The 18543-nt window shown below is 37.4% G+C and overlaps 1 protein-coding gene across 1 annotated transcript in view; it reads left to right on the forward strand.

The window, feature by feature from the left end:
• Window positions 1–7: 7 nt before the first annotated feature.
• The window catches only part of LUZP2 (leucine zipper protein 2), a gene marked incomplete at its 3' end in the record, with an annotated part of 130807 nt that continues 112271 nt past the window's right edge, over window positions 8–18543 (forward strand). The window contains exon 1 of the mRNA XM_009706957.1: window positions 8–94. Within this exon, the coding sequence (XP_009705259.1) occupies window positions 33–94 (62 nt within the window). The remainder of the gene's footprint in view (window positions 95–18543) is intronic.

Consider the following 18543-nt stretch of genomic DNA (forward strand, 5'->3'; position numbering starts at 1 on the left):
TGAGGAGCGGAACAAAACGGAGCCGCTCCAGTATGAAATTCATCTCGGCTTGTTACTTGCTGCCCCTCTTTCCTGCACTGGTCTTCAGCACTAGGTGAGTACCGAGAGCTATTTTGCTCAGAGTTCGCCTTTGCTGTTTTTAGATTTGGTGCTCTCCAGAGATATAATACAGATGTCAGCTTTCACTGGGGTGGTAAGTTTAGAACAGGTTATCTTCTCTGATTCTTATCTCTCTCCCTCCTGATCCTCTGAAAGATACTGACTGTTCTGCTGGTATTTCTAAGCTCTTTTTAATGATGTAAGAGAGCTGCTCCTGTATAAGTTGACCCGCAGATTGCGTGATGTAACAAGATGGTAACAAATATAAGCTTTATGTATACAGCAGTGAGAACGGATAGACTGTTCCATTGGAAATAAGGAAGCCCAACAGCTGAAATTGGCAACACGCTAACATTTTCCCCTATAGAGTGCAAAAAACACATGCTTGAACAGTCTCACCTCGGTTTAGATTCCTCTATCTGAACATAGACCCAGGGCTTACCTTTTTTTGCTGTGAAATGCAGGTGAGATGTTGCAGTGTTACTTCAACGCCAGGAAATGTGTTAAAAAGTTGCTGCAATCTAGAAGCGTTCCTTTCTGTGCAAGTATAAATCACTGAGAAAATATGAACAAAATCTATTGCAGCTTAAAAATAAAACCTGTTCTGACCATGCAGTGTTCTGACAAGATAATGTGTACTGTTCAGTTCCTCAGAGATAGGACAGTATATTCTCCATCCTGTGGACATAACATGTTCAGCAAAGAGAAGATAAGGCTGAGATGCTCTGTCCTGTTGTCTTGATGTACACAGATGGAAAGTTAATGCTGGGTACAGAGCAGATCTGTTCTAATGACACTGCTCTCACTTCAGGCTTCTTAACTTCCAATTCCTTATCAGAAAATCAAGCCCAAATTTTGACTGTGGTATTTCTCTGCTGTGTTAGAAGTTTATAGGGTACTTTACTAAGTCCATAAAGCAAGTTATCAGAGGATACATGCCCATACATTTATCAGAGAAATGTGCCTTTTCCATTATTTTTGGTCTTTTCCTGTAAAATCAGCATCAAAGCAGCTTTTTGCAGAAGTACTGCATGTTTTAAGCTTTAATTGTTCACTGAGACTTTAAAAAAAAAACAAACCACTGATTGTGCCTGCTAAGTACGCTAAGTTCAGGTACAGCGGGAGCATATCTCTATGCGTACTCAAACACAGGCAAATAATTATGAAAATATCTGGGTGGGAAATGGCCTGAATGCAGGGAGAAATCGGGAATATCAAAATGCTTCAATTACTTCCCTCCTTTGGAGGAGGTTGTTATGGGCAAGAGAGGGGTACTTTTTTTTGGTAACATTTCTGATTTTGGGACTCTACACTGCTAGTCCATGTGAACCACTCTGATGCTCTTTGAAATATAACAATTGGAGAAAAACTGTAATATACTGTGATTCAATAATTATCCCTTCTGATTTAATAAGCAGTCTAAGGAAACATTCACCAGCAGTCAAGTGTGAAATTTGTCGTCAATTTGGATTAATAATTTTACACTCATTTAAGAGTGATACATTCTTTGCTAAATTATGCCAGAGTTAAAAAGAGGAGGAAGCACCAAGTCAGCTTTTGCAGATGCAGGTTTGTATCTTGCATGAGCTTGTGCAGACTAAACTGTAGTGAAAAGAGATGTGGAAAACTATTCTAATTTTTCATATTTTATTATTTTTATGAAGTGTCTTACAAACTACTTGAACATTCGGGGACTAAACTGGGACAAGGCATCTAGTGTAAAGCCCTGAAAGCAGGTCCTCATCTTCTTGAGAAAATATTACCTGTATTAAAAATGAACTGTAGCTCATTCTTGGTAATTGTAAAAAAAAAAAATTCAAGTCCCTCCTCACCTTTCAAAAAATAGGTGGAAAGAATATGAAGAAGTTGAAGTTGGCATGTGAATACTAATTATGAACAGTATGATTCTGAGGACTGGATATACTTTCATAATAGCGTAATTTTTGTGGCACATGATGATTTATGTTCTTATGTAATTGAGGGATTAAAATGATCAAGGTGAGAGAAATTTCTGTGAAAATTCCACCCAAGTACAGTATGTGTTGCAAAGTGAAGTTTTGCTTTTGATACTAGATTGGTTGTCCTGTTAAAAAGGAGAGTTGGAGATTTATGAAAGTCCTGGACTCTGCTCAGCAGTTGCTTTCAGTCACTTGATTTTTAACTGGCTGTGTAGAACTTAGAGTAATTTTTCAGCAGCACATGATGGAGGTTTAAAAAATGATACAGTGCTATCAATATGCCATCTACTGGAAAGAGATTATGCTTTAATCTCCTTCAGCAGAAGGAAATTCTGTCTGTGGCGGTTAGTATTTCTTGTAAACATATGGTTAATTCATTGGTTGGGCCCAGACAGAGTTGGTTTGCAGGACTAGTTGTGTTTGCAAAAAGCAGGGTCTAATATCCTGCTGTGTGAAATTGCTTAGCTAAGGCAAAGGATCAGCCTTGCAGGGCAGAGTTTTCTGTCATGAGGATTTATTTTTTTAAAGTTTGTACAGAAGTACAGTATCTCCATTTCACGCATTGGTGCTGACCTCAGTCAGCACAGTACTTGCTGCAGAGGTAGACAGCTGCTGCTTTTTGTTCCTTGTCATGTGGTGATACCATCATCTTTGCATCATGTCATGGTGATAGTTTTGGAAGACCTCAGTGTGTCTTCAAGCCTAATCGTAGCCAAATATGAATTGCTGAGTTTAACTATGTTAACACAGCATGTCATCTTTTCTTATTTTATAGTGTTATTGAAAAGAGGAAAATACACGGCTATCACTTTCAAGATTGTGTTCACCATTAACTTTTTAATTTTCAGAACTGTATGCAGCTCACTTCTCAGCATGGTCTAAATTCATATGCATGAACCAAATGCCTATCAAATTACAGAAAGCTTGCATTTTTGAAATGAACAATATTTTCTGCATTAACCAAACTTGGTTTTGGCGTGGCTTTGAGACACAATGGTGACTCTTAATTATATTTCCAATTGGTTGTAGTGCCAAAGAGGTAACAAGATTGAGCTGTGTTTGCCTGTCCAGTTACCTACATATGTTTTGATGGAATAAGTAAAAATTACTGCTCTAAAATCAATCTCATAAAAAGTTAAGGGGAACAGTTTAGAAGGTGAATTTAACTTGGTAAGACCATTCTGAAGCTTGTGTTTTCCTGTCCACTGTTATATTTTCTTGGACGTCTTCGTTTTGGCAGATCTAATGTGATGGTTGTGTACATGTTACTTTTTCATACTATGCTGAAGACAGCATAGTTTTTTCGTACTTCAAAAATGAGTGCTACTGTACAGAGTGCTCAGTGAGTGCACATAGCATATAACAGGCTCAGGGTCTGATTCTGCAGCCACCTGCATGCCTTTGTGGCCCCAGACACCTAAACATTGCAACTGGAAAACTATTTGTAGAAGTGAATGCTTGCATGAAGTCAGTCATTGGGGTCAGTAACTAAGATCTGTGGTCCAGATTACCTTGTCTAATGAGACTTCCCTACTTTTAGCTAAAAGGACAGTTTTCTGAACATTACTTGACCATTACTATTGAAAAGCTGGACATTATAGTCTTTGAGCACCAACAAATTTTTTTGTGCAAATGAGAAAAATCTGACTCCTTAGAAGCAGCTTGATGTAAAACAAAACTTTCCTTTTTTCTATGACAGTGAATACGTTTCTGTCCACACGTGAAATATTCAGTGTCTTGCATCTTTGTCATAATTTGATTGAAGTAGAATGCTTTATAGCTGAGAACAGGACCGTAAACCCAAGAAGATGCACTTTAGTAACAACAAAAATATTACTACTGCAGCAGCTCATTAAATGGATGTACAAACAACAGGGCTGTAAAAGGCAGAACTTATATTATTTTAATGGCAGAGAAATGGCTGGTGGTTATTCTTTCTAAAAGCATAGTTCACTGGCAGTCTTACTACACTGATGTTACAAAGCAATCTGTAATTCATTGGCTTCAGAAGAATGCCACCTCTGTAGTTTGTAGCAGGATAAAAGTAGTGTGCTCATTTCTGGTAGGTGGATGTTGCTTAAAGAAGGTACGGGTGTTGATCTGGTGTATGTTTATTGTTGGAAATGATAGAAATGAAGTGAATTCACTTACCTTATTAAACACAAGAACCTTACTCAAATGCTTGCATTTTCCCTGGGCGTATTTTCAGGGTTGACTATTTTCTTTACGTTTGCTGGGTTTGGGAAATATTTTTTAAGGAATATGAAAATACTAATATCTTCTCCTCCTCTTAGATAAAGGTGTGTGAATGACTCCATCTGAGACTTGAGGAAAGATAAAGGGGAACGACTTTGATGTTGTTATACTAGGGGGGCAGAATGTTGGAAATCCTTGTTTCTAGTTCTTAAGCTCTTTCCCATCTTAGAAACACTGTTTGGGCTATAATCAGATGTTGAAAGTAACTGTTTTTCATTTAGATTGATATGAGAGTAGAGGGAACCCTGTTCCTTTCTGGATTTTGAGGTGGAAGAATGAGGCTCACTGTGTGCTAATGCCCTCGCCTGTAGCCACACCATTGTTAGATGCTCCAGCAGGCAGCCAAAAGCAAGTCTCCCTTTTGAGATCTCAGGCTGAGGTCCAGCAGTGTCCTTCCTTTTCCCCATGACTGAAGGTGAACTCTGTAGAGTGGTAGCAGGCTACTTCTTTAGTGGAAAAGGTGATGCATTTTTGCTGTAGGTTTGGTGGATAACAGAGGCTGTGTTAATATCACGCTTTCTGAATTCTTCCAGAAAGGCAGGGACATTAACTCTGTCACTTGTCTCCTGCTTAGAATTCCTTTCATGCTTGCTTTTGCTGTCTGAGTTTTCTGGGCTGTGAAGACTTTCTGATTTCTGTCAATGTGGATGATGATGCATGTTCGGTTAATTGCTTGTAAGGACTTAAGTTTGATGTACAGAAGTGGCATTTAGCATATGGCTTGCGACCTTACTATACCTGAAGAACCATATGCTTTGTTGTGGGCAGTGTTTAAACATAATGGGACAAATTTACCAGTGGCACAATTCCATTATTTCAAGGAATATGTTTAATTTGATGGCTTTATTTTGTTGACTTAAAAGCAAGTGCCTAATACAATAAACTAGAAGTTACTTGGTGAAACAAAGCCTTTTCCTTCTGCAAGAAAAGTTTTGACCTCCAGTGATATATTGAAAAGGAACAAACCCCAAAAATCTAACAAACACCACTCCCCCAAGCAAAAAGAAAAAATCCACAACTCAAACCGAAACCAAAAAAAAAAAAAACCCAAACCAAAACAACAAACCAATCAAAAAAAACCAAACCACCAGAGATGTGGGCAGGAGGAGCCCTCCCCTGCATGAAGCCTGTGGCCTCAGGGGTGCAGGTGCTGGACTACAAAACTGGCAATGGCAAAAGGAGAGACCTTTTCCTTGGCATGCGTGCAGTCGCCAGCCATACTGCCTTAGAGTGCACAGCCTTAGAGTCGAACCTGCAGGCTGCGGTATAGTGCAGAGAATTTCAAGGGAGCTTTTAAACAAGGTGGGTGGGGTACCTCTGTCTTGTGCAGAAAAGTAAACAAGAACCTGCTGTAGGTGGACTTCTTTGGCATCAGAATGAGATTGCTTAGAGCTAATTTGGGAATCCCTGTACTTGAACTGCACTATATATGCATATAAGAATATGTGTGTGTATATACATATATGTTCTTAATGCTAGCCTTATGTAGTAGACTTGCTTCTCCATGTTTGCAACCCTTCTACATACAATAGTGCAACCACATATTTTTTCTATCTGTATGTCTTGCACTTGGCAGGAGGAGAAGAGAATTTTTTTTCGTCAAAAATTTTTAATTTTATGAGATTTTCTGTTATGATAGGGCTAATTTTTTGTTTACGAATGATGGCCTTGGAAGTGGTATGCTTGCTATCTTATTATCTGGGCTAAAACTTTTAAAAGTGCTCCAAGAATTTAAGCTCACCAACCTAAATTAGAAATCCAGAAAGAAAGTCTTTCTCAGTTTGGCCAGAAATACTGAAAATAGATTTTTTTGTGATGCTTTGTCATTTATGTTTCTGATTTCTGGAACGTGAAAGGAAGAAGAAAAAAAAAGTGAGGGGAGGGGAAGAAAGAATGCTGCTGAAAACTTTTGTAACCTTCAGAAAAGACTTATTTTAGATTTGTTCTAATCTACAGCTAAAATATTCTTGAAATTCCATGTGATGTCGGGTAAATCTTGAGGATCTCTAGAATTCAGTCTTAATGTAATAGAACAGTTGGAATTCTGCTTGTTATGCTATGTATAATGCATTTCTTCCCAGGAGACTTGCCGTGGAGTTACTTTTGACATTTTAATGTATTCTTTGTGTTTAGAGAAATTATAACGCTGACACTTCCCTGTTTCTTTCTCGTTTATTAATTTATAGCTAGGGCAGAATATAAGGATATCTTAACCTAAACTTGTAATCCCTCTTTCTGTGAGATTGTGGATTTGATATTATTTTCTATATTTAACAGAAACCTGTCCACAGATAGTAATCCTTATGATGTACCACTCTGCAGACAAATAAATCTCATTTATGCCTCTTGTCTAAACCAGTGTTTCTTCTCATTGGCTAGTTTTGCACAATGGGTGCACCAGCTGTCTTGTAAGGGTCGGATCTGTAAATATTCTTTGTGTGGAAGACAAGTAATATGTTTGTCAGAAAGAATAAAGATATTTCATACCATCCTTCAATCTTAATATTGCATGAAGGCTTAAGATGTGCATTGTTACATCTGCTGTTTCAACCACATCGGAGTACCAAGTACCTTTTAGAAATGCTGAAAAATAAGTACGACATTGCATCAAATAGCAGGTTTTGTGCGCTACTATAGATTTTTCTGCCTTTCCTTCTTGTGCTATTACTTACTCATCTTACCTCATATCACTTCCATTTTTATTACTCTTTACCTGTACAGTGTATTACCTTAGCAATGCTTTTTGTAGCGTTCCCTCTGAAGTCTCTTGTATTTGTTGAAACAAAAAATACTTTGGTGAATCATGAGAAAAATCCATGTGTATGACTTAAGCTGAAGAAATAGATGTGTATGGAATTTCTCAATATCTTACTTGTCAATGTTGATTGATAGCTTCTATGAAAAGGAGTAGAGGTGTCAAAAAATTCTGGTGTGTTTTGTCTTCACGTGCTATCTTAGGAAGATACGGCTACTATGCTGCCAGCTAGTGTGTTTTACCTAAATTGTTATTTTTTTTATCCCAGACATTTACTTAGTGTTATTGTTGTTTTTTATGAGTGGTCATGATTTATGTTCACAATTTCCTTGTAGGAAATAGCAAATGAAAAGGAAACCTACCTGATTATGAAAGTGGAAGGTGGTTGAAAACCAGATTTACCCACTGTCAAACAAATTGCAGCACCTAGAAAACCGAGTGCATATTTGCCAAACCCCAACTAATCACAGAACTAACACCTTTCCCTTTTAGTTGGAGACAGCTGCAGCAGAACATCCTTCTAACTTCTCCATACAAACTTCTTCCAGGCCACCATGCTTTCCCCCGATGATATGTGTTACTGCTGGCTTTGCTACTGTGCTCTCCCTTAGAGAGCATCAACGCACCTTCTGTGAAAGTGCAGGCAAACGGGGGTTTGTGATGGGGTACACTGTCTGTAATTTCACTATAGTATAACACTTTAACGTTTTTCAGTAGCTGTTAGGAGTCTTTATAAAACTTGATTTGGTAGTGGGGGGAAAGGGGAAGACAAATTACCCAGCGCTGTAAGTGGTAAACAAAAATCTGGTTGTTTACTAGCCCTATATAGTTGTTAAATTCTCGATACTGCTTTACAGGTGTTTGTGTGATTTTTTGTTGATGTGGATAACTACAGAAGGAGGAACTGTGACTCTGTACCTGGGAATTGCTTGGCGAACTAAGGTACCTAGGCTGATAATAAGCCCAGAAATACACTGTGTCCATTATGCACGCCATCCTCATCATGTCTGAATGATTTTGCAGTCATGTGTTTGTTTCAGGCTAGCCTGTGGCAACAAACAAAAGGGGGGAAAAAAAGTGACATTTTACTGAAATGTGGAAAGGAAAAGAAAAAAATGTGGGGGAAAATTGAACTGACAAGTGAAAAGCAGCTGTGCTCTGGGTGGCATTAGATTGTCTGTTGAGGAAATTTCTTCCTCCTGATGTAGCATAATGAAATGTGTGCTCAATGTGCAAAGAGAGAATGTCTCTCTTGAAAATGGAGAAATAAAATCAATTTTACTACTGCTTCACTTACAGCGCTTTTATAAAGAAATATTTTTCAAGATGGGGTGAAGCTCAGCCAGGGTGCGAATCAAACAACTGTGTCTAGGAAGTAGCTGAACCTTTGAGCTGCTTTGCTGAAACTGACCAGTTGATGATTACTTCTTATTTTCTGTGCCAAAATATGGAACATAGCCATATATTCTTACTACTTATTAGTGACTGGCAGAGTCCGTCAGCCCTGCTGCACATCTACTGCTCTGTTCTACAGAGAGTACAGAAGTTCCTGGCAATGTGCTCCTCTGAAAATAGGCATTGTGGCTTTTTTGTTGGTTTTGTTTTGTTTTCTTCTTCCTTCCATGGAGGGAGCCAAGATTTGCTAAGGGACCAGACATTTTAGGCTTAATACCTATAATCTACAGTGGATTTTCTTTAAGTGAGCTGAATGAGTCTTATCTGATGCCTTTTGAATTTCAAAAGGGGACAGCATTTTGGCTGCACTAACCTTGTGGAAACCTGAACGTAAATGAGAGCTATGTGCTTTGAAACTTAACTGCTGTTTAGCTACTGATGTGTATGGGGGATACCAAATAGTTGTGATTGTTAGCAATCCATCCTCACCTCTTTTAGAAAGTCTGGCCTTGCAGCTTTCTTTGTTTCACACTCAGTTGAGGAATAAGGTTATTTGGCTTAATGCAAATGGTAAGGCTTGGGAAATTAATCTGTAACCATGGTGCCTGGATGACAATGGGGTGGGTCAGAACCCAGGACAGCGTTGCCATTTCCCGTCTATTTCCTTCATTAAGCATCTCGAACTTTGCAATTGGTGCAGCCTCTGCTATTTAATTTGGTCAAAAATCAATCTCAAATAGTGCTTTCTGTGAAATCTCTGCATTCATACATGAATGAGGTCTGAAAAAAATACACTCCTCAAGTGCACAGATAGTGAATAGAGATTTCTCCGCGGTTGCTTTTTTATTTACTTGTAAAACACCTATCTGCTGTTCAGTATACATAGGTATTTGGCTCAGGAAAGCTTATGAAAGAAGACATTTAATTTAATATTTTTCTTTGACTCATACCTCTCTCTCTGACCCTGTTTCAAACAGCCTAGTTCCTTCCCTAATTTCTACTCAGCTGGAGCTCTTTTGGCTCAAGGAAAGATTGTTATCTGTTCCTGGAAGCAAAAAGAAATAAGTTGCTGTAACAACTCAGTAGTAAAATCTGTTTTAAAGAAACACGAATCAGTTCTTCAAATGGATTCAGCAAAACTTGCGTTTCTATCTGTTTTAATGTGATAGTACATGGTATTACCTGTTGCGTACATATCTAGGCTGACAAAATTTAAATAGGTTCTGAAATAGCTAGGAAGAAATACAGGACACGTATACCAGAACTAAGTGTTTAAGGAATAAATGTTCCCTTTGTATGAGATGAATCCCTCATCACTGGCTTATAAAACGTAACCAGAAAGATAGGTGATGTACAGAAGTTGATGCTGCAGTCAGGGTTAAATATTGTAGCATTCACTCTTCTTTACTGTAGGGACATCATATGTGTCTTTGCTGCTTAAGCTTGATGATTGTATCGCATGTTAAAATGGTACTTGTATGTGTAATGGAAAACCTTCCCCAATAATATTTAGTCATTACAGGAACATGACATTTTTGTGGCACTGCATTAAACCTGTAGAACAGTGTGCTATTGACAAGAGTGGTTGCTACCAAAGGAAGGCAAAAAAACTTCGGAAGCAGCAGTATGGAATAATTTAATCTGCTTTAAATCTTTCCATGCTCTAGGGAATGAAATGATCCTTAAGGTAGCTTGAGTCATTCTTGTAGAAGAATTTGGACAGGTAACAGAATCTTTGTTCTTGTGAGTATTTGCAAGGACCCATCTGGAGAAATAAGTAGATGTGTTTTCAGCAATTCAGTTGGTGACTAAGCTGGAAACATACATACATATCCCAGCAATCCCCCCACTCCCCTGGTTTGCAGGGAAGCAGTGGGAAAGTGTCACTATACTTGCACTTAGGCCATAGCTGTTCTGGCACTTAATAGGGTGAAATAAGATATCAAAGAAGATTGATGGGAAAACAGACTAATTTTGGTATATGTTAGAAAGAGGTAGATAAAAAGGGACATTACGTGGTGAATGAAAAGTTGGAATATTGATACTATTCTAGAGATACTGTATTTATTTGTATGTTACCAGAGGCTAGCTACATCCAGGTGCCACTCTTTCTATACAAAGATGAAAAAAAAAAAAATGCTGTGTACATAGAGTGTGAGAAAACATTGGAGGGAAGGAGACTTGTTCTGCTCTGCTTGTTACTGCTTGTGATTTAGAAATTAGGTATTTGTGTAGGTTTAATTCTTTAAAAGCTTAAAAAATTATTTAAAAATATGGCTTAAAAGTGTCCTTATAAGAAAGCAGTAAAAAGCTAGCACTTTCACCTCAATTCTAGGGCAAAAGAACAGATTCTTCTTGTGCTACGGATACCTATACTCTATACACTTTAAACCTCATAAATTATGTACGCCTAATGCTAACTTAAGGGTAAATCTTTCAGTGTTCTACAGATAACACTGTTCTATAGATTGTGCATGTGTGTAAATCTCCTTAGTGCTCATTACTTACTACACGCTAATGAGGATGGAGAGAATTCTTACCTGTTTCTTGTTAATTTAATGAAAAGGAGTGGCAGTGGGAAAAGTCTCCTCATGTTGAGTAGATGCCAAAACATCATTGTGGGTGCTGATAAAAAGAAACTAAAGACTGCAAAATTGTATCTAGTTCCATTAACATATTTTTTTGAACGTAAAAAGGTCTCTTGCTCAATGTAAAACAGATAAATGTGTATAGTGTATGTGCCTCTGTGTAAAGGATTTCTAGTTGTAGAAACATAATGAAGTATGAAAAATTGATTTTTGGCTATCTTTTTCTCAGTGGCTTGAATAGCTATGTGTACTTCTGCTTATATAGAATGAAATACTTCAAAACAGCTGAATCATTTTTTCAACAGCTAAGGTATCAAATTTGGATACACCTTTTGCAGATAAATATGTCAAATTACTTCTACAGAGAACATTGGGCTTTAATTTTTTTGTATCCTGCTACTTCCTTCAAATGCAAGAAATTATACTGGAGACAAGCGTTGTTTCTGGCAAATATGTTAATCTGGAATTATTCTGCTAATTTCCACTTTTGCAGTCTTTTGTTTGAACAGTGTTGCACTTCAGTGTAAAAAAGATAAAAACTTTCTGTAGATTCCTTGTATTTCAACAGAATATTATATTTCTGTTGATAATGCCCATTAGTTGCTGCCATTATGGCATAGGTCTAACACTCCTGAAAAAGTAACCTGAGAAATTGGTGCTGTTAAATGCTTACTCAGCAATGATATCTTGGTGGGGTTTTCCTAGCTAGGCTGGGTTATCCGTCTAATCTCCTGTTGCAGCAGCATCTGACGTGTCCTGAGGGCTGTTCCAAACAACTCCCTTATGTATGTGAAACAGCAGGTGCTTTTGCATGCTCTCTTCTTAGTGGGCTCTGAAGCTCTTGCAAAGTTTGCATGGCAGGTACCCCTCCAAATCTACTTTAGAAAAAGATCTGAATCTTTTCAGGCCTCAAATCCTTTTATGAACTGGCAGCATTTCATATAACCTCTAAATCCATGCTAAAAATGTTAGTTGCGCTTTTGAAAATTCCTAGGCTTGTAAAATTGGATTTCAAGCATGATTGGACCTATAGGTAGGATGAGCAGAATCCTGCATCTGCTTTTGAGTAATAATAAAAAGAAATAAACTGAGGCAAAAGATTAAAGAAAAAAAAATCATACTTACATTACTTGGGGTAGCTGGGCTTCAAAGTATCTCTGTATTACCTTTGATAAAGAACGAAAATCTCAGTCTTCATACAATTTTTAGATACAGAGATGACAAGGCATTAAAGTGATCCGTGGTCATAGATACAGAACTACATAAATGAGGAGGCAATTGTATAATGGGAAAAAAAATTGTTAATAAAATTTAGGTGATCTATTCTCCTTTGGACAGATATCAGTTGTTATATACTGGTAACTCTACATTTAATCAACATGCATTTCACTACTTATTTACTTTCTTGAGAGTTGCTGCTCTTACCATACTCTAATCATACTATAATTACAGAAATAGTAGAAATAACAACCTCTTGTGATTTATATGTTTGTATTTATGCTGATTTACAAAGGCTGAGGATTTAACACTGTCTTCGAATGGATGTTTTAACGATCATTTTCTTGTTGCAGTACTTTAGCCTTTTGACCCATGTTACAGCACACTGTTCCTCAAAGGAAGAGAGTAAAGTAATGGAAGCTTTTAATCAACAATTAGGATATATACTTACAGAAACCACTGGGATTAGAAGATACTGATTTATAAAATTGTATCAAACAATAGTCGTAGTAACTTCTGCAAGACAGGTGACTGGAGCAAAGAACAGTGTTCATTATTTTACCATCATTACTCTGCCTTGGAGCATTGTTTTCAATGAGATAATTTGGAATCGATGAAGTGATCTGTGTTAGGCTTCAAATTTTTGTTGGTGAAGGAGAAAAGTGTGAAGATTTCTTTTCCTATTTGCTTTCCTTTATTCTCTTCCTCCAAGAGCCTGTATGGGAATTAAGATATAAAATTTCATTTAAGTGGAAAAAATGGATGAAATCTTGCTGTCATAAAAAGTAGCTATGGGTGTTTGTGGACATGGTTAGGGTCGCTACTGCTTCATTTGATTTGGTTTTTCAGCTTGGTACTACTCCAAGGATCATTCTTAATATGCTCGTGTAAATACCCATTTCTTAAAATACTCAGAAGGTCCAGATTTCCATTACAGCTTCATTTGGAGCATTGGAAAAAATGAACGGTATAAAACCGATTGAATTGATGGTTTTGGTACATTTCTGGCTAACCTAAACAGAAATTCTTCCTGGTTAAATTTTTATAATGAATGTTTGTTGCTACAACCTAAGATATGTATAAGGAGTGGAGATTGGTTTTGGAAGTTCAGTGGTCTTCCAGATGTTGAAACAGGAAAAATTGAAGAAAATAACTCTTTCAGTAATGTATGAAAACATACATATGTATTCATAATGAACATCAAGATGCCACCTTTTAAAGATTATTCTTTAAAAATAAAACCCAAACAACAAAACAAAACCAAAAATCTCCCAACAACTCAAACACTTTAAATATGTAGTTACTTAAATGGATATTACGCTGTTAGAAACGTGTTCTGTCTCACCCTTAATCTTCGTTTGCTTAACAAATACTTGGACATTTTAAAACTTCAGGCCATGTTCACAAGACCACTGTGTTCACAACAAGAGGCATCTTTCCACATGACCATGGGATGCTTCAGTGAAATCGATTTCAGGGTAAATAAACTTTCAGCCTTAAGTGAATCCACTTATAGACTCACACTGCATTAGTCCTTTGCCCACTTCTGGCTTGAATTACTATTTTTGTGATACTGAGTAAAGGACTTCCTTTTATATGCACAAATAATTTTGAGCAGCTAAAGTACCTGTATTGTAGTGTATAGAAGGCTGAGTTTGATACCTGGTTTCAAAATACTAGTGGAACAAACAATATAGAACTTTCTCTGTTATAAGAAATAGCAACAGATTTGTAAGTGCATCTTATCAATGAGGGACGACCACAGACTAAGATATTTTAGCTTAAAAAAAGACCAACAAAACTTTTTTGTTTTGCTCTCTCTATGGGTCAGGGTCGTAGAAGTTTGTCTTGTTCAGCAGACATGTAGCCCTGGGAATGTTAACTGCCTTGGCAGGATTCCACTGGAGTAAAACTCATAGCAGACTGTAGTTTTAAATCAATTCTTCGATCACCTTCAGTAATTACTAACAAAACCAGCCATTTGATGCCTTTGGAGTCATTGTACCATCCAATGAGTTCACTGAATCACCATGACACTTAGAATAACATAAAGCTCCCAAGGGCATCTTCCTAGCATGTATGGAAAGAGAACAAGAAAAAGAATAAGAAATTGGCACTCAGTTTAGCAAAGACAGAACCAAGACAACACTCAAAAATATTTTATTTTTTTTTTTTGGATGGAGAATTCTCTTATTTATGGACAAGATGGTTACAGATTCTTTTTTTCAATTAGGCCTTTGATATTTAGTTCTAATTTCTTTGAAATAGAAAATCTCACTGGGTTAAGACTTCTTATGTGAAAGATGGTTGGCTTTTTAATTCTTGCTGTTTTCAGTTATCTCCCACTGGAAGAACATAAGTATGAGGTTTTACTTAAATTTGCTTCATGATTTAGATCCTTGAAACACTGACATATAGAGATTCCTAGTTTATATTTCTTTCTTTAAAACCTTTTTTTTTTTTTTGCTAATGCATACCTGATTTGCTACTCATTTTAAAGTGTATGGAACCACAATAAAGGTGGAATGGATAATACACAGATCTGTCTCCTTTTTTTTGTTCAACAAGTTTCTTGTTTCATAACTTGCTAGCGTATTTACTCTGTTCTTGGTTCAGGACCTATGGAAAAAGCTCATGCATCTTGTTTCCTTGATTCTGGGGCTATGAGGAGGAAAGGCAGACTCTTGATACAGATCAGAGTGTTACTTGTGTTATGGGAGTAATCTTTCAGACTGCCCACTTCCCCTTTTGCTTTTGGCATGTTTGGTGTTGTGAAGGATACTGTTCTTCTGCAGTTCTATAACTTTCTATTTGAATAAAAAGTACCGGAATTAATTGTCTGTTCTCACTGTCCCAACTTTATGGCATCCTGCTGCCAAACATACAAGGGTGCTCAGCTATACTAAGCAGTCTGACTTACTGCCTTTTGCCTTTCTTTGAGAGCCATCTCATTCTGTGAAATAAAAGGCATTCTGCTTTCAAGTTTGTGGGGTTTCACTTCATTTTCTGAATGGTATTTATGACTAGCTGAAATGTTTGCCCTTAGTGGTTGTTGAAGGGGTATTGGAGTAGTTGTTAGACACCTATGAAATCTACAGAGTCCCAGATACATCTTTAACAACTCTAGTTTGCTTGTCACTTGAATATTTTAAGCCTTTGAGGCTTTAAAAGTTGTTTTCCTTTTGTTTTTCTTAACATCTGCTACTGAGAGTGGTTCATAGGATATTGTTAGTCCTCTGCATAACATGAGTAGTGAAAATGATGATTGAGAGAATGTTCCAGCACTCTTCAAATTAGTAACGATCAACATAACAATGTGCCTTCTAATGTGCAAAAGTAAAGAATACAGGCACAGCAAGGCTGTACTTTAATTTATCTTAGAATTCAATAGGCAACTCAAAAAGAACAAATTATGTATCTGTAAGTAATTGGACATTGCACGTCAACAGGAAGAGTTGTACATAATAGCTGAAGGATAGCTCTGTTTAAAATACCCAGATTCAGTTTTCATGTTTAAACCGTGGCTGGATCTGTGCTACTGAGAAAAGAAGAAAACAACTCTCCCCATTTAAAAGCCGCCATCTGAGGTCATTGACTACAGTGCAATGTAAGAATGACTGTAGTCCCTTCCAATGTATAAGAAAGAAATGCAGTACTGTGTTTCAGAGTGGAACTGGCTCAGATCACCAGCTGGCATCTGCAGCTTTGTTCCAGCTATGGATCTGGCCACTAACCAAATGGAGACATCTTTTAATTTTGAGCATTGTATCTTCAGCAGTTCAATTAGCACTGTCAACATTTTGATTCAAGTTGATATTTAAGACTTGATTCTTAGACTGAGCTCTGTAAGAACAGCCAGTGTTTGACATCAAACATGAAAAATAACAATGCTAGAAGACCTCTTGTTTCCAAAACTAAACTAGCCCCTTTGAGATACCTGCAGCATATAGAACAGAGCTCCCTTCCAGACTGCACTCACTTTGTGTGACATTGATCAATCTAGTGCCTAACTGCCATCTTTCTTACCTACCTGCACCCCTACTTCCAAAAGGTTCCATATTTCTTCTGCAGCAGGCAGAAGACATGGAAATGGAAAAGAGAAAATGGGGTGTTTATGTGGGATATAATGATATCTAATACATCTCTTTCTAATTGCTTACTATCACTAATGGAGAAAATTTGTGCTAAGAGTGGGCTGTTTAAATAAACTGTAGCAGCTGAGTCTGCTTTTGTGGGTGATGCTTTTTTTTTTCCCTTTACCTGCCAAAGTATTTGCAAAATGTGGAAACATGCTTAGGCTGTCAGTATTATTCCCTGATGCTAAATCAGTGGTGAAGATGGTGGAGAGCCCTAGGAGCAAGTATTTATCTTGACAACTTTAAGGTGATTTGGGTGGAAATCCATTTCTGTTTATTCTAGCAAATGGTATGAAGACTCTGAAATAGAGTAATTCACTTTATAATCTGTTATTGCTATTAATGTTTTTAATATCTTGAGCACTAAAACATAGTCTTCAGTCTTTTCTGAACTTACTGTGTATGTTGTATGGAATGCTTAATGTTTGCTGCTAATGAAGCAGTAACTAAACAAGCAGGGATGTAGGGCTTTGTATTGAACATGGATTGAAGCTAGAAGCGAGGCTCTGTTTTATCACGTACTGTTTTACCCCCATACTCTGGTGACCAGTAAGATCTCTTTTAAGAGTCATATCTTTTAGCTTGCTATATTTTTTCCTTTGTATTCACTTAGTTCCTGCTTAAAGGAGCAAATAGTGTGTTTCTTTCTTTAAGTGAATTATGCATGCTTAAGCTTATAGGTGTTGCTATCAGTTAGCTTGTGCTATCTTCTTTTTATTGGTAATGTTATGACTGATGCTGTGTTAGTTTTTTTGTGTGTGATGTACTTGTTGCCACGTCTGCCCTTTGAGCATCAGGAAAGAGAGCATACTCTTCTAATTAAAAACGTATCTTTGTGTTGCCCTGTGAAAATAACAATTTTCATGTTTCCCCTAGCAGTGTCGGAATGTATACAGATATATCGGGCGTAGTGGAATGTAGATATAAGATGCAGTACTTGCAGGGAAATATAAGGTAGGATGGAGGTAGTTGAGACATATATATAGTAAAAATGCTACAGTGCAACAGTACTGCAGTACCACATTTGTGCTACCTTGCAGTGCTTACCGAGCTCCATTGTGTATCACTCATGCTTGCTGTGTGTGCCTTTGCCTTCAAACCTAGCTTTGGCTGGGAGGAAATTTTTTATGTGTGTGTGCACTGCTCTCCCCACCCCCACCCCCCTCCCCACTGTAGGCAGTATTGTACGCTTCAAGTCCATGGATCTTGGAAACGTACGGGAAAGAACTGCATCATTAAATTATCTTACATTCAGGGAACTGAGTTGAAAATATTTCTGGTTTAGCTTTCATTATAGGGTGAAAGGAATAGGGATAGAAAGTCAGTTCAGCTTCAGGAAAGAGGAGGAAAGAAGGCAGATAATGGAGTGACTGAGATTGAAATCCCATTTGTTTCTCTAACAGTACTACAATACTCAGCGATGTCATATGTATTAAATACTAGTGTCAGGAAAGATTCACATGGTTTCACTAGATGACTAACATATGTTGGGGACATTGCAGTAAGAGAGAAACAAATGGTTTTGTCTGAAGGCAAGTCTGTTACTTTGGATTTTAATTCCTGCATGAGCTGAAGGATGAATCTTTGAAGAACTTGGTAAAGGAAGCACAACTGAAAGAATGGGCATGCAAAAGAATGTGTCCTGTTTGTTGCTCTCCCATGGTTTAAGCTTGATGGTTTATGCAGCTCTGAAGAGAAGCAGCATGTCTAGGACCTGTACATCGGTAGATTCTCACGGTGGGTGTGAAAGATCTGCTCAGGTGCTGCCTGGAGAAGGAAGTGGTGCTGAAAATGTTAACTTGTCGAAATACAGCTGTTGTCATGCAACGGAATTATTTCCAACAGGTAACAGAGGCAAAGGGCAGTAGCACTTCTGGAAGAACTGATAAGTAGTGAAGGATTGAAGAGGAACATTGCTCAACAGAAAAGGTGAACTGGAAACAAGTGACTTTGTAAAAGACTGAGTTACAATATTGACGTTTCCTTTGAGATCGACCATAAAATTTATAAGGAAGAGTCGTAGAAATAAGAAAGAGGAAGAATTGAAACATGAGGTTGTATGCGTGTGTTTCTCTAATTCAAATAGTGAAGAAATATAAATGCCTTGAGTTTTCAGTAAAATGGCAGAAGAGCCAGTT

This window comes from Cariama cristata, unplaced genomic scaffold (assembly GCF_000690535.1).
Source record: "Cariama cristata isolate BGI_N322 unplaced genomic scaffold, ASM69053v1 scaffold5549, whole genome shotgun sequence".
Lineage (NCBI taxonomy): Eukaryota > Metazoa > Chordata > Aves > Cariamiformes > Cariamidae > Cariama > Cariama cristata.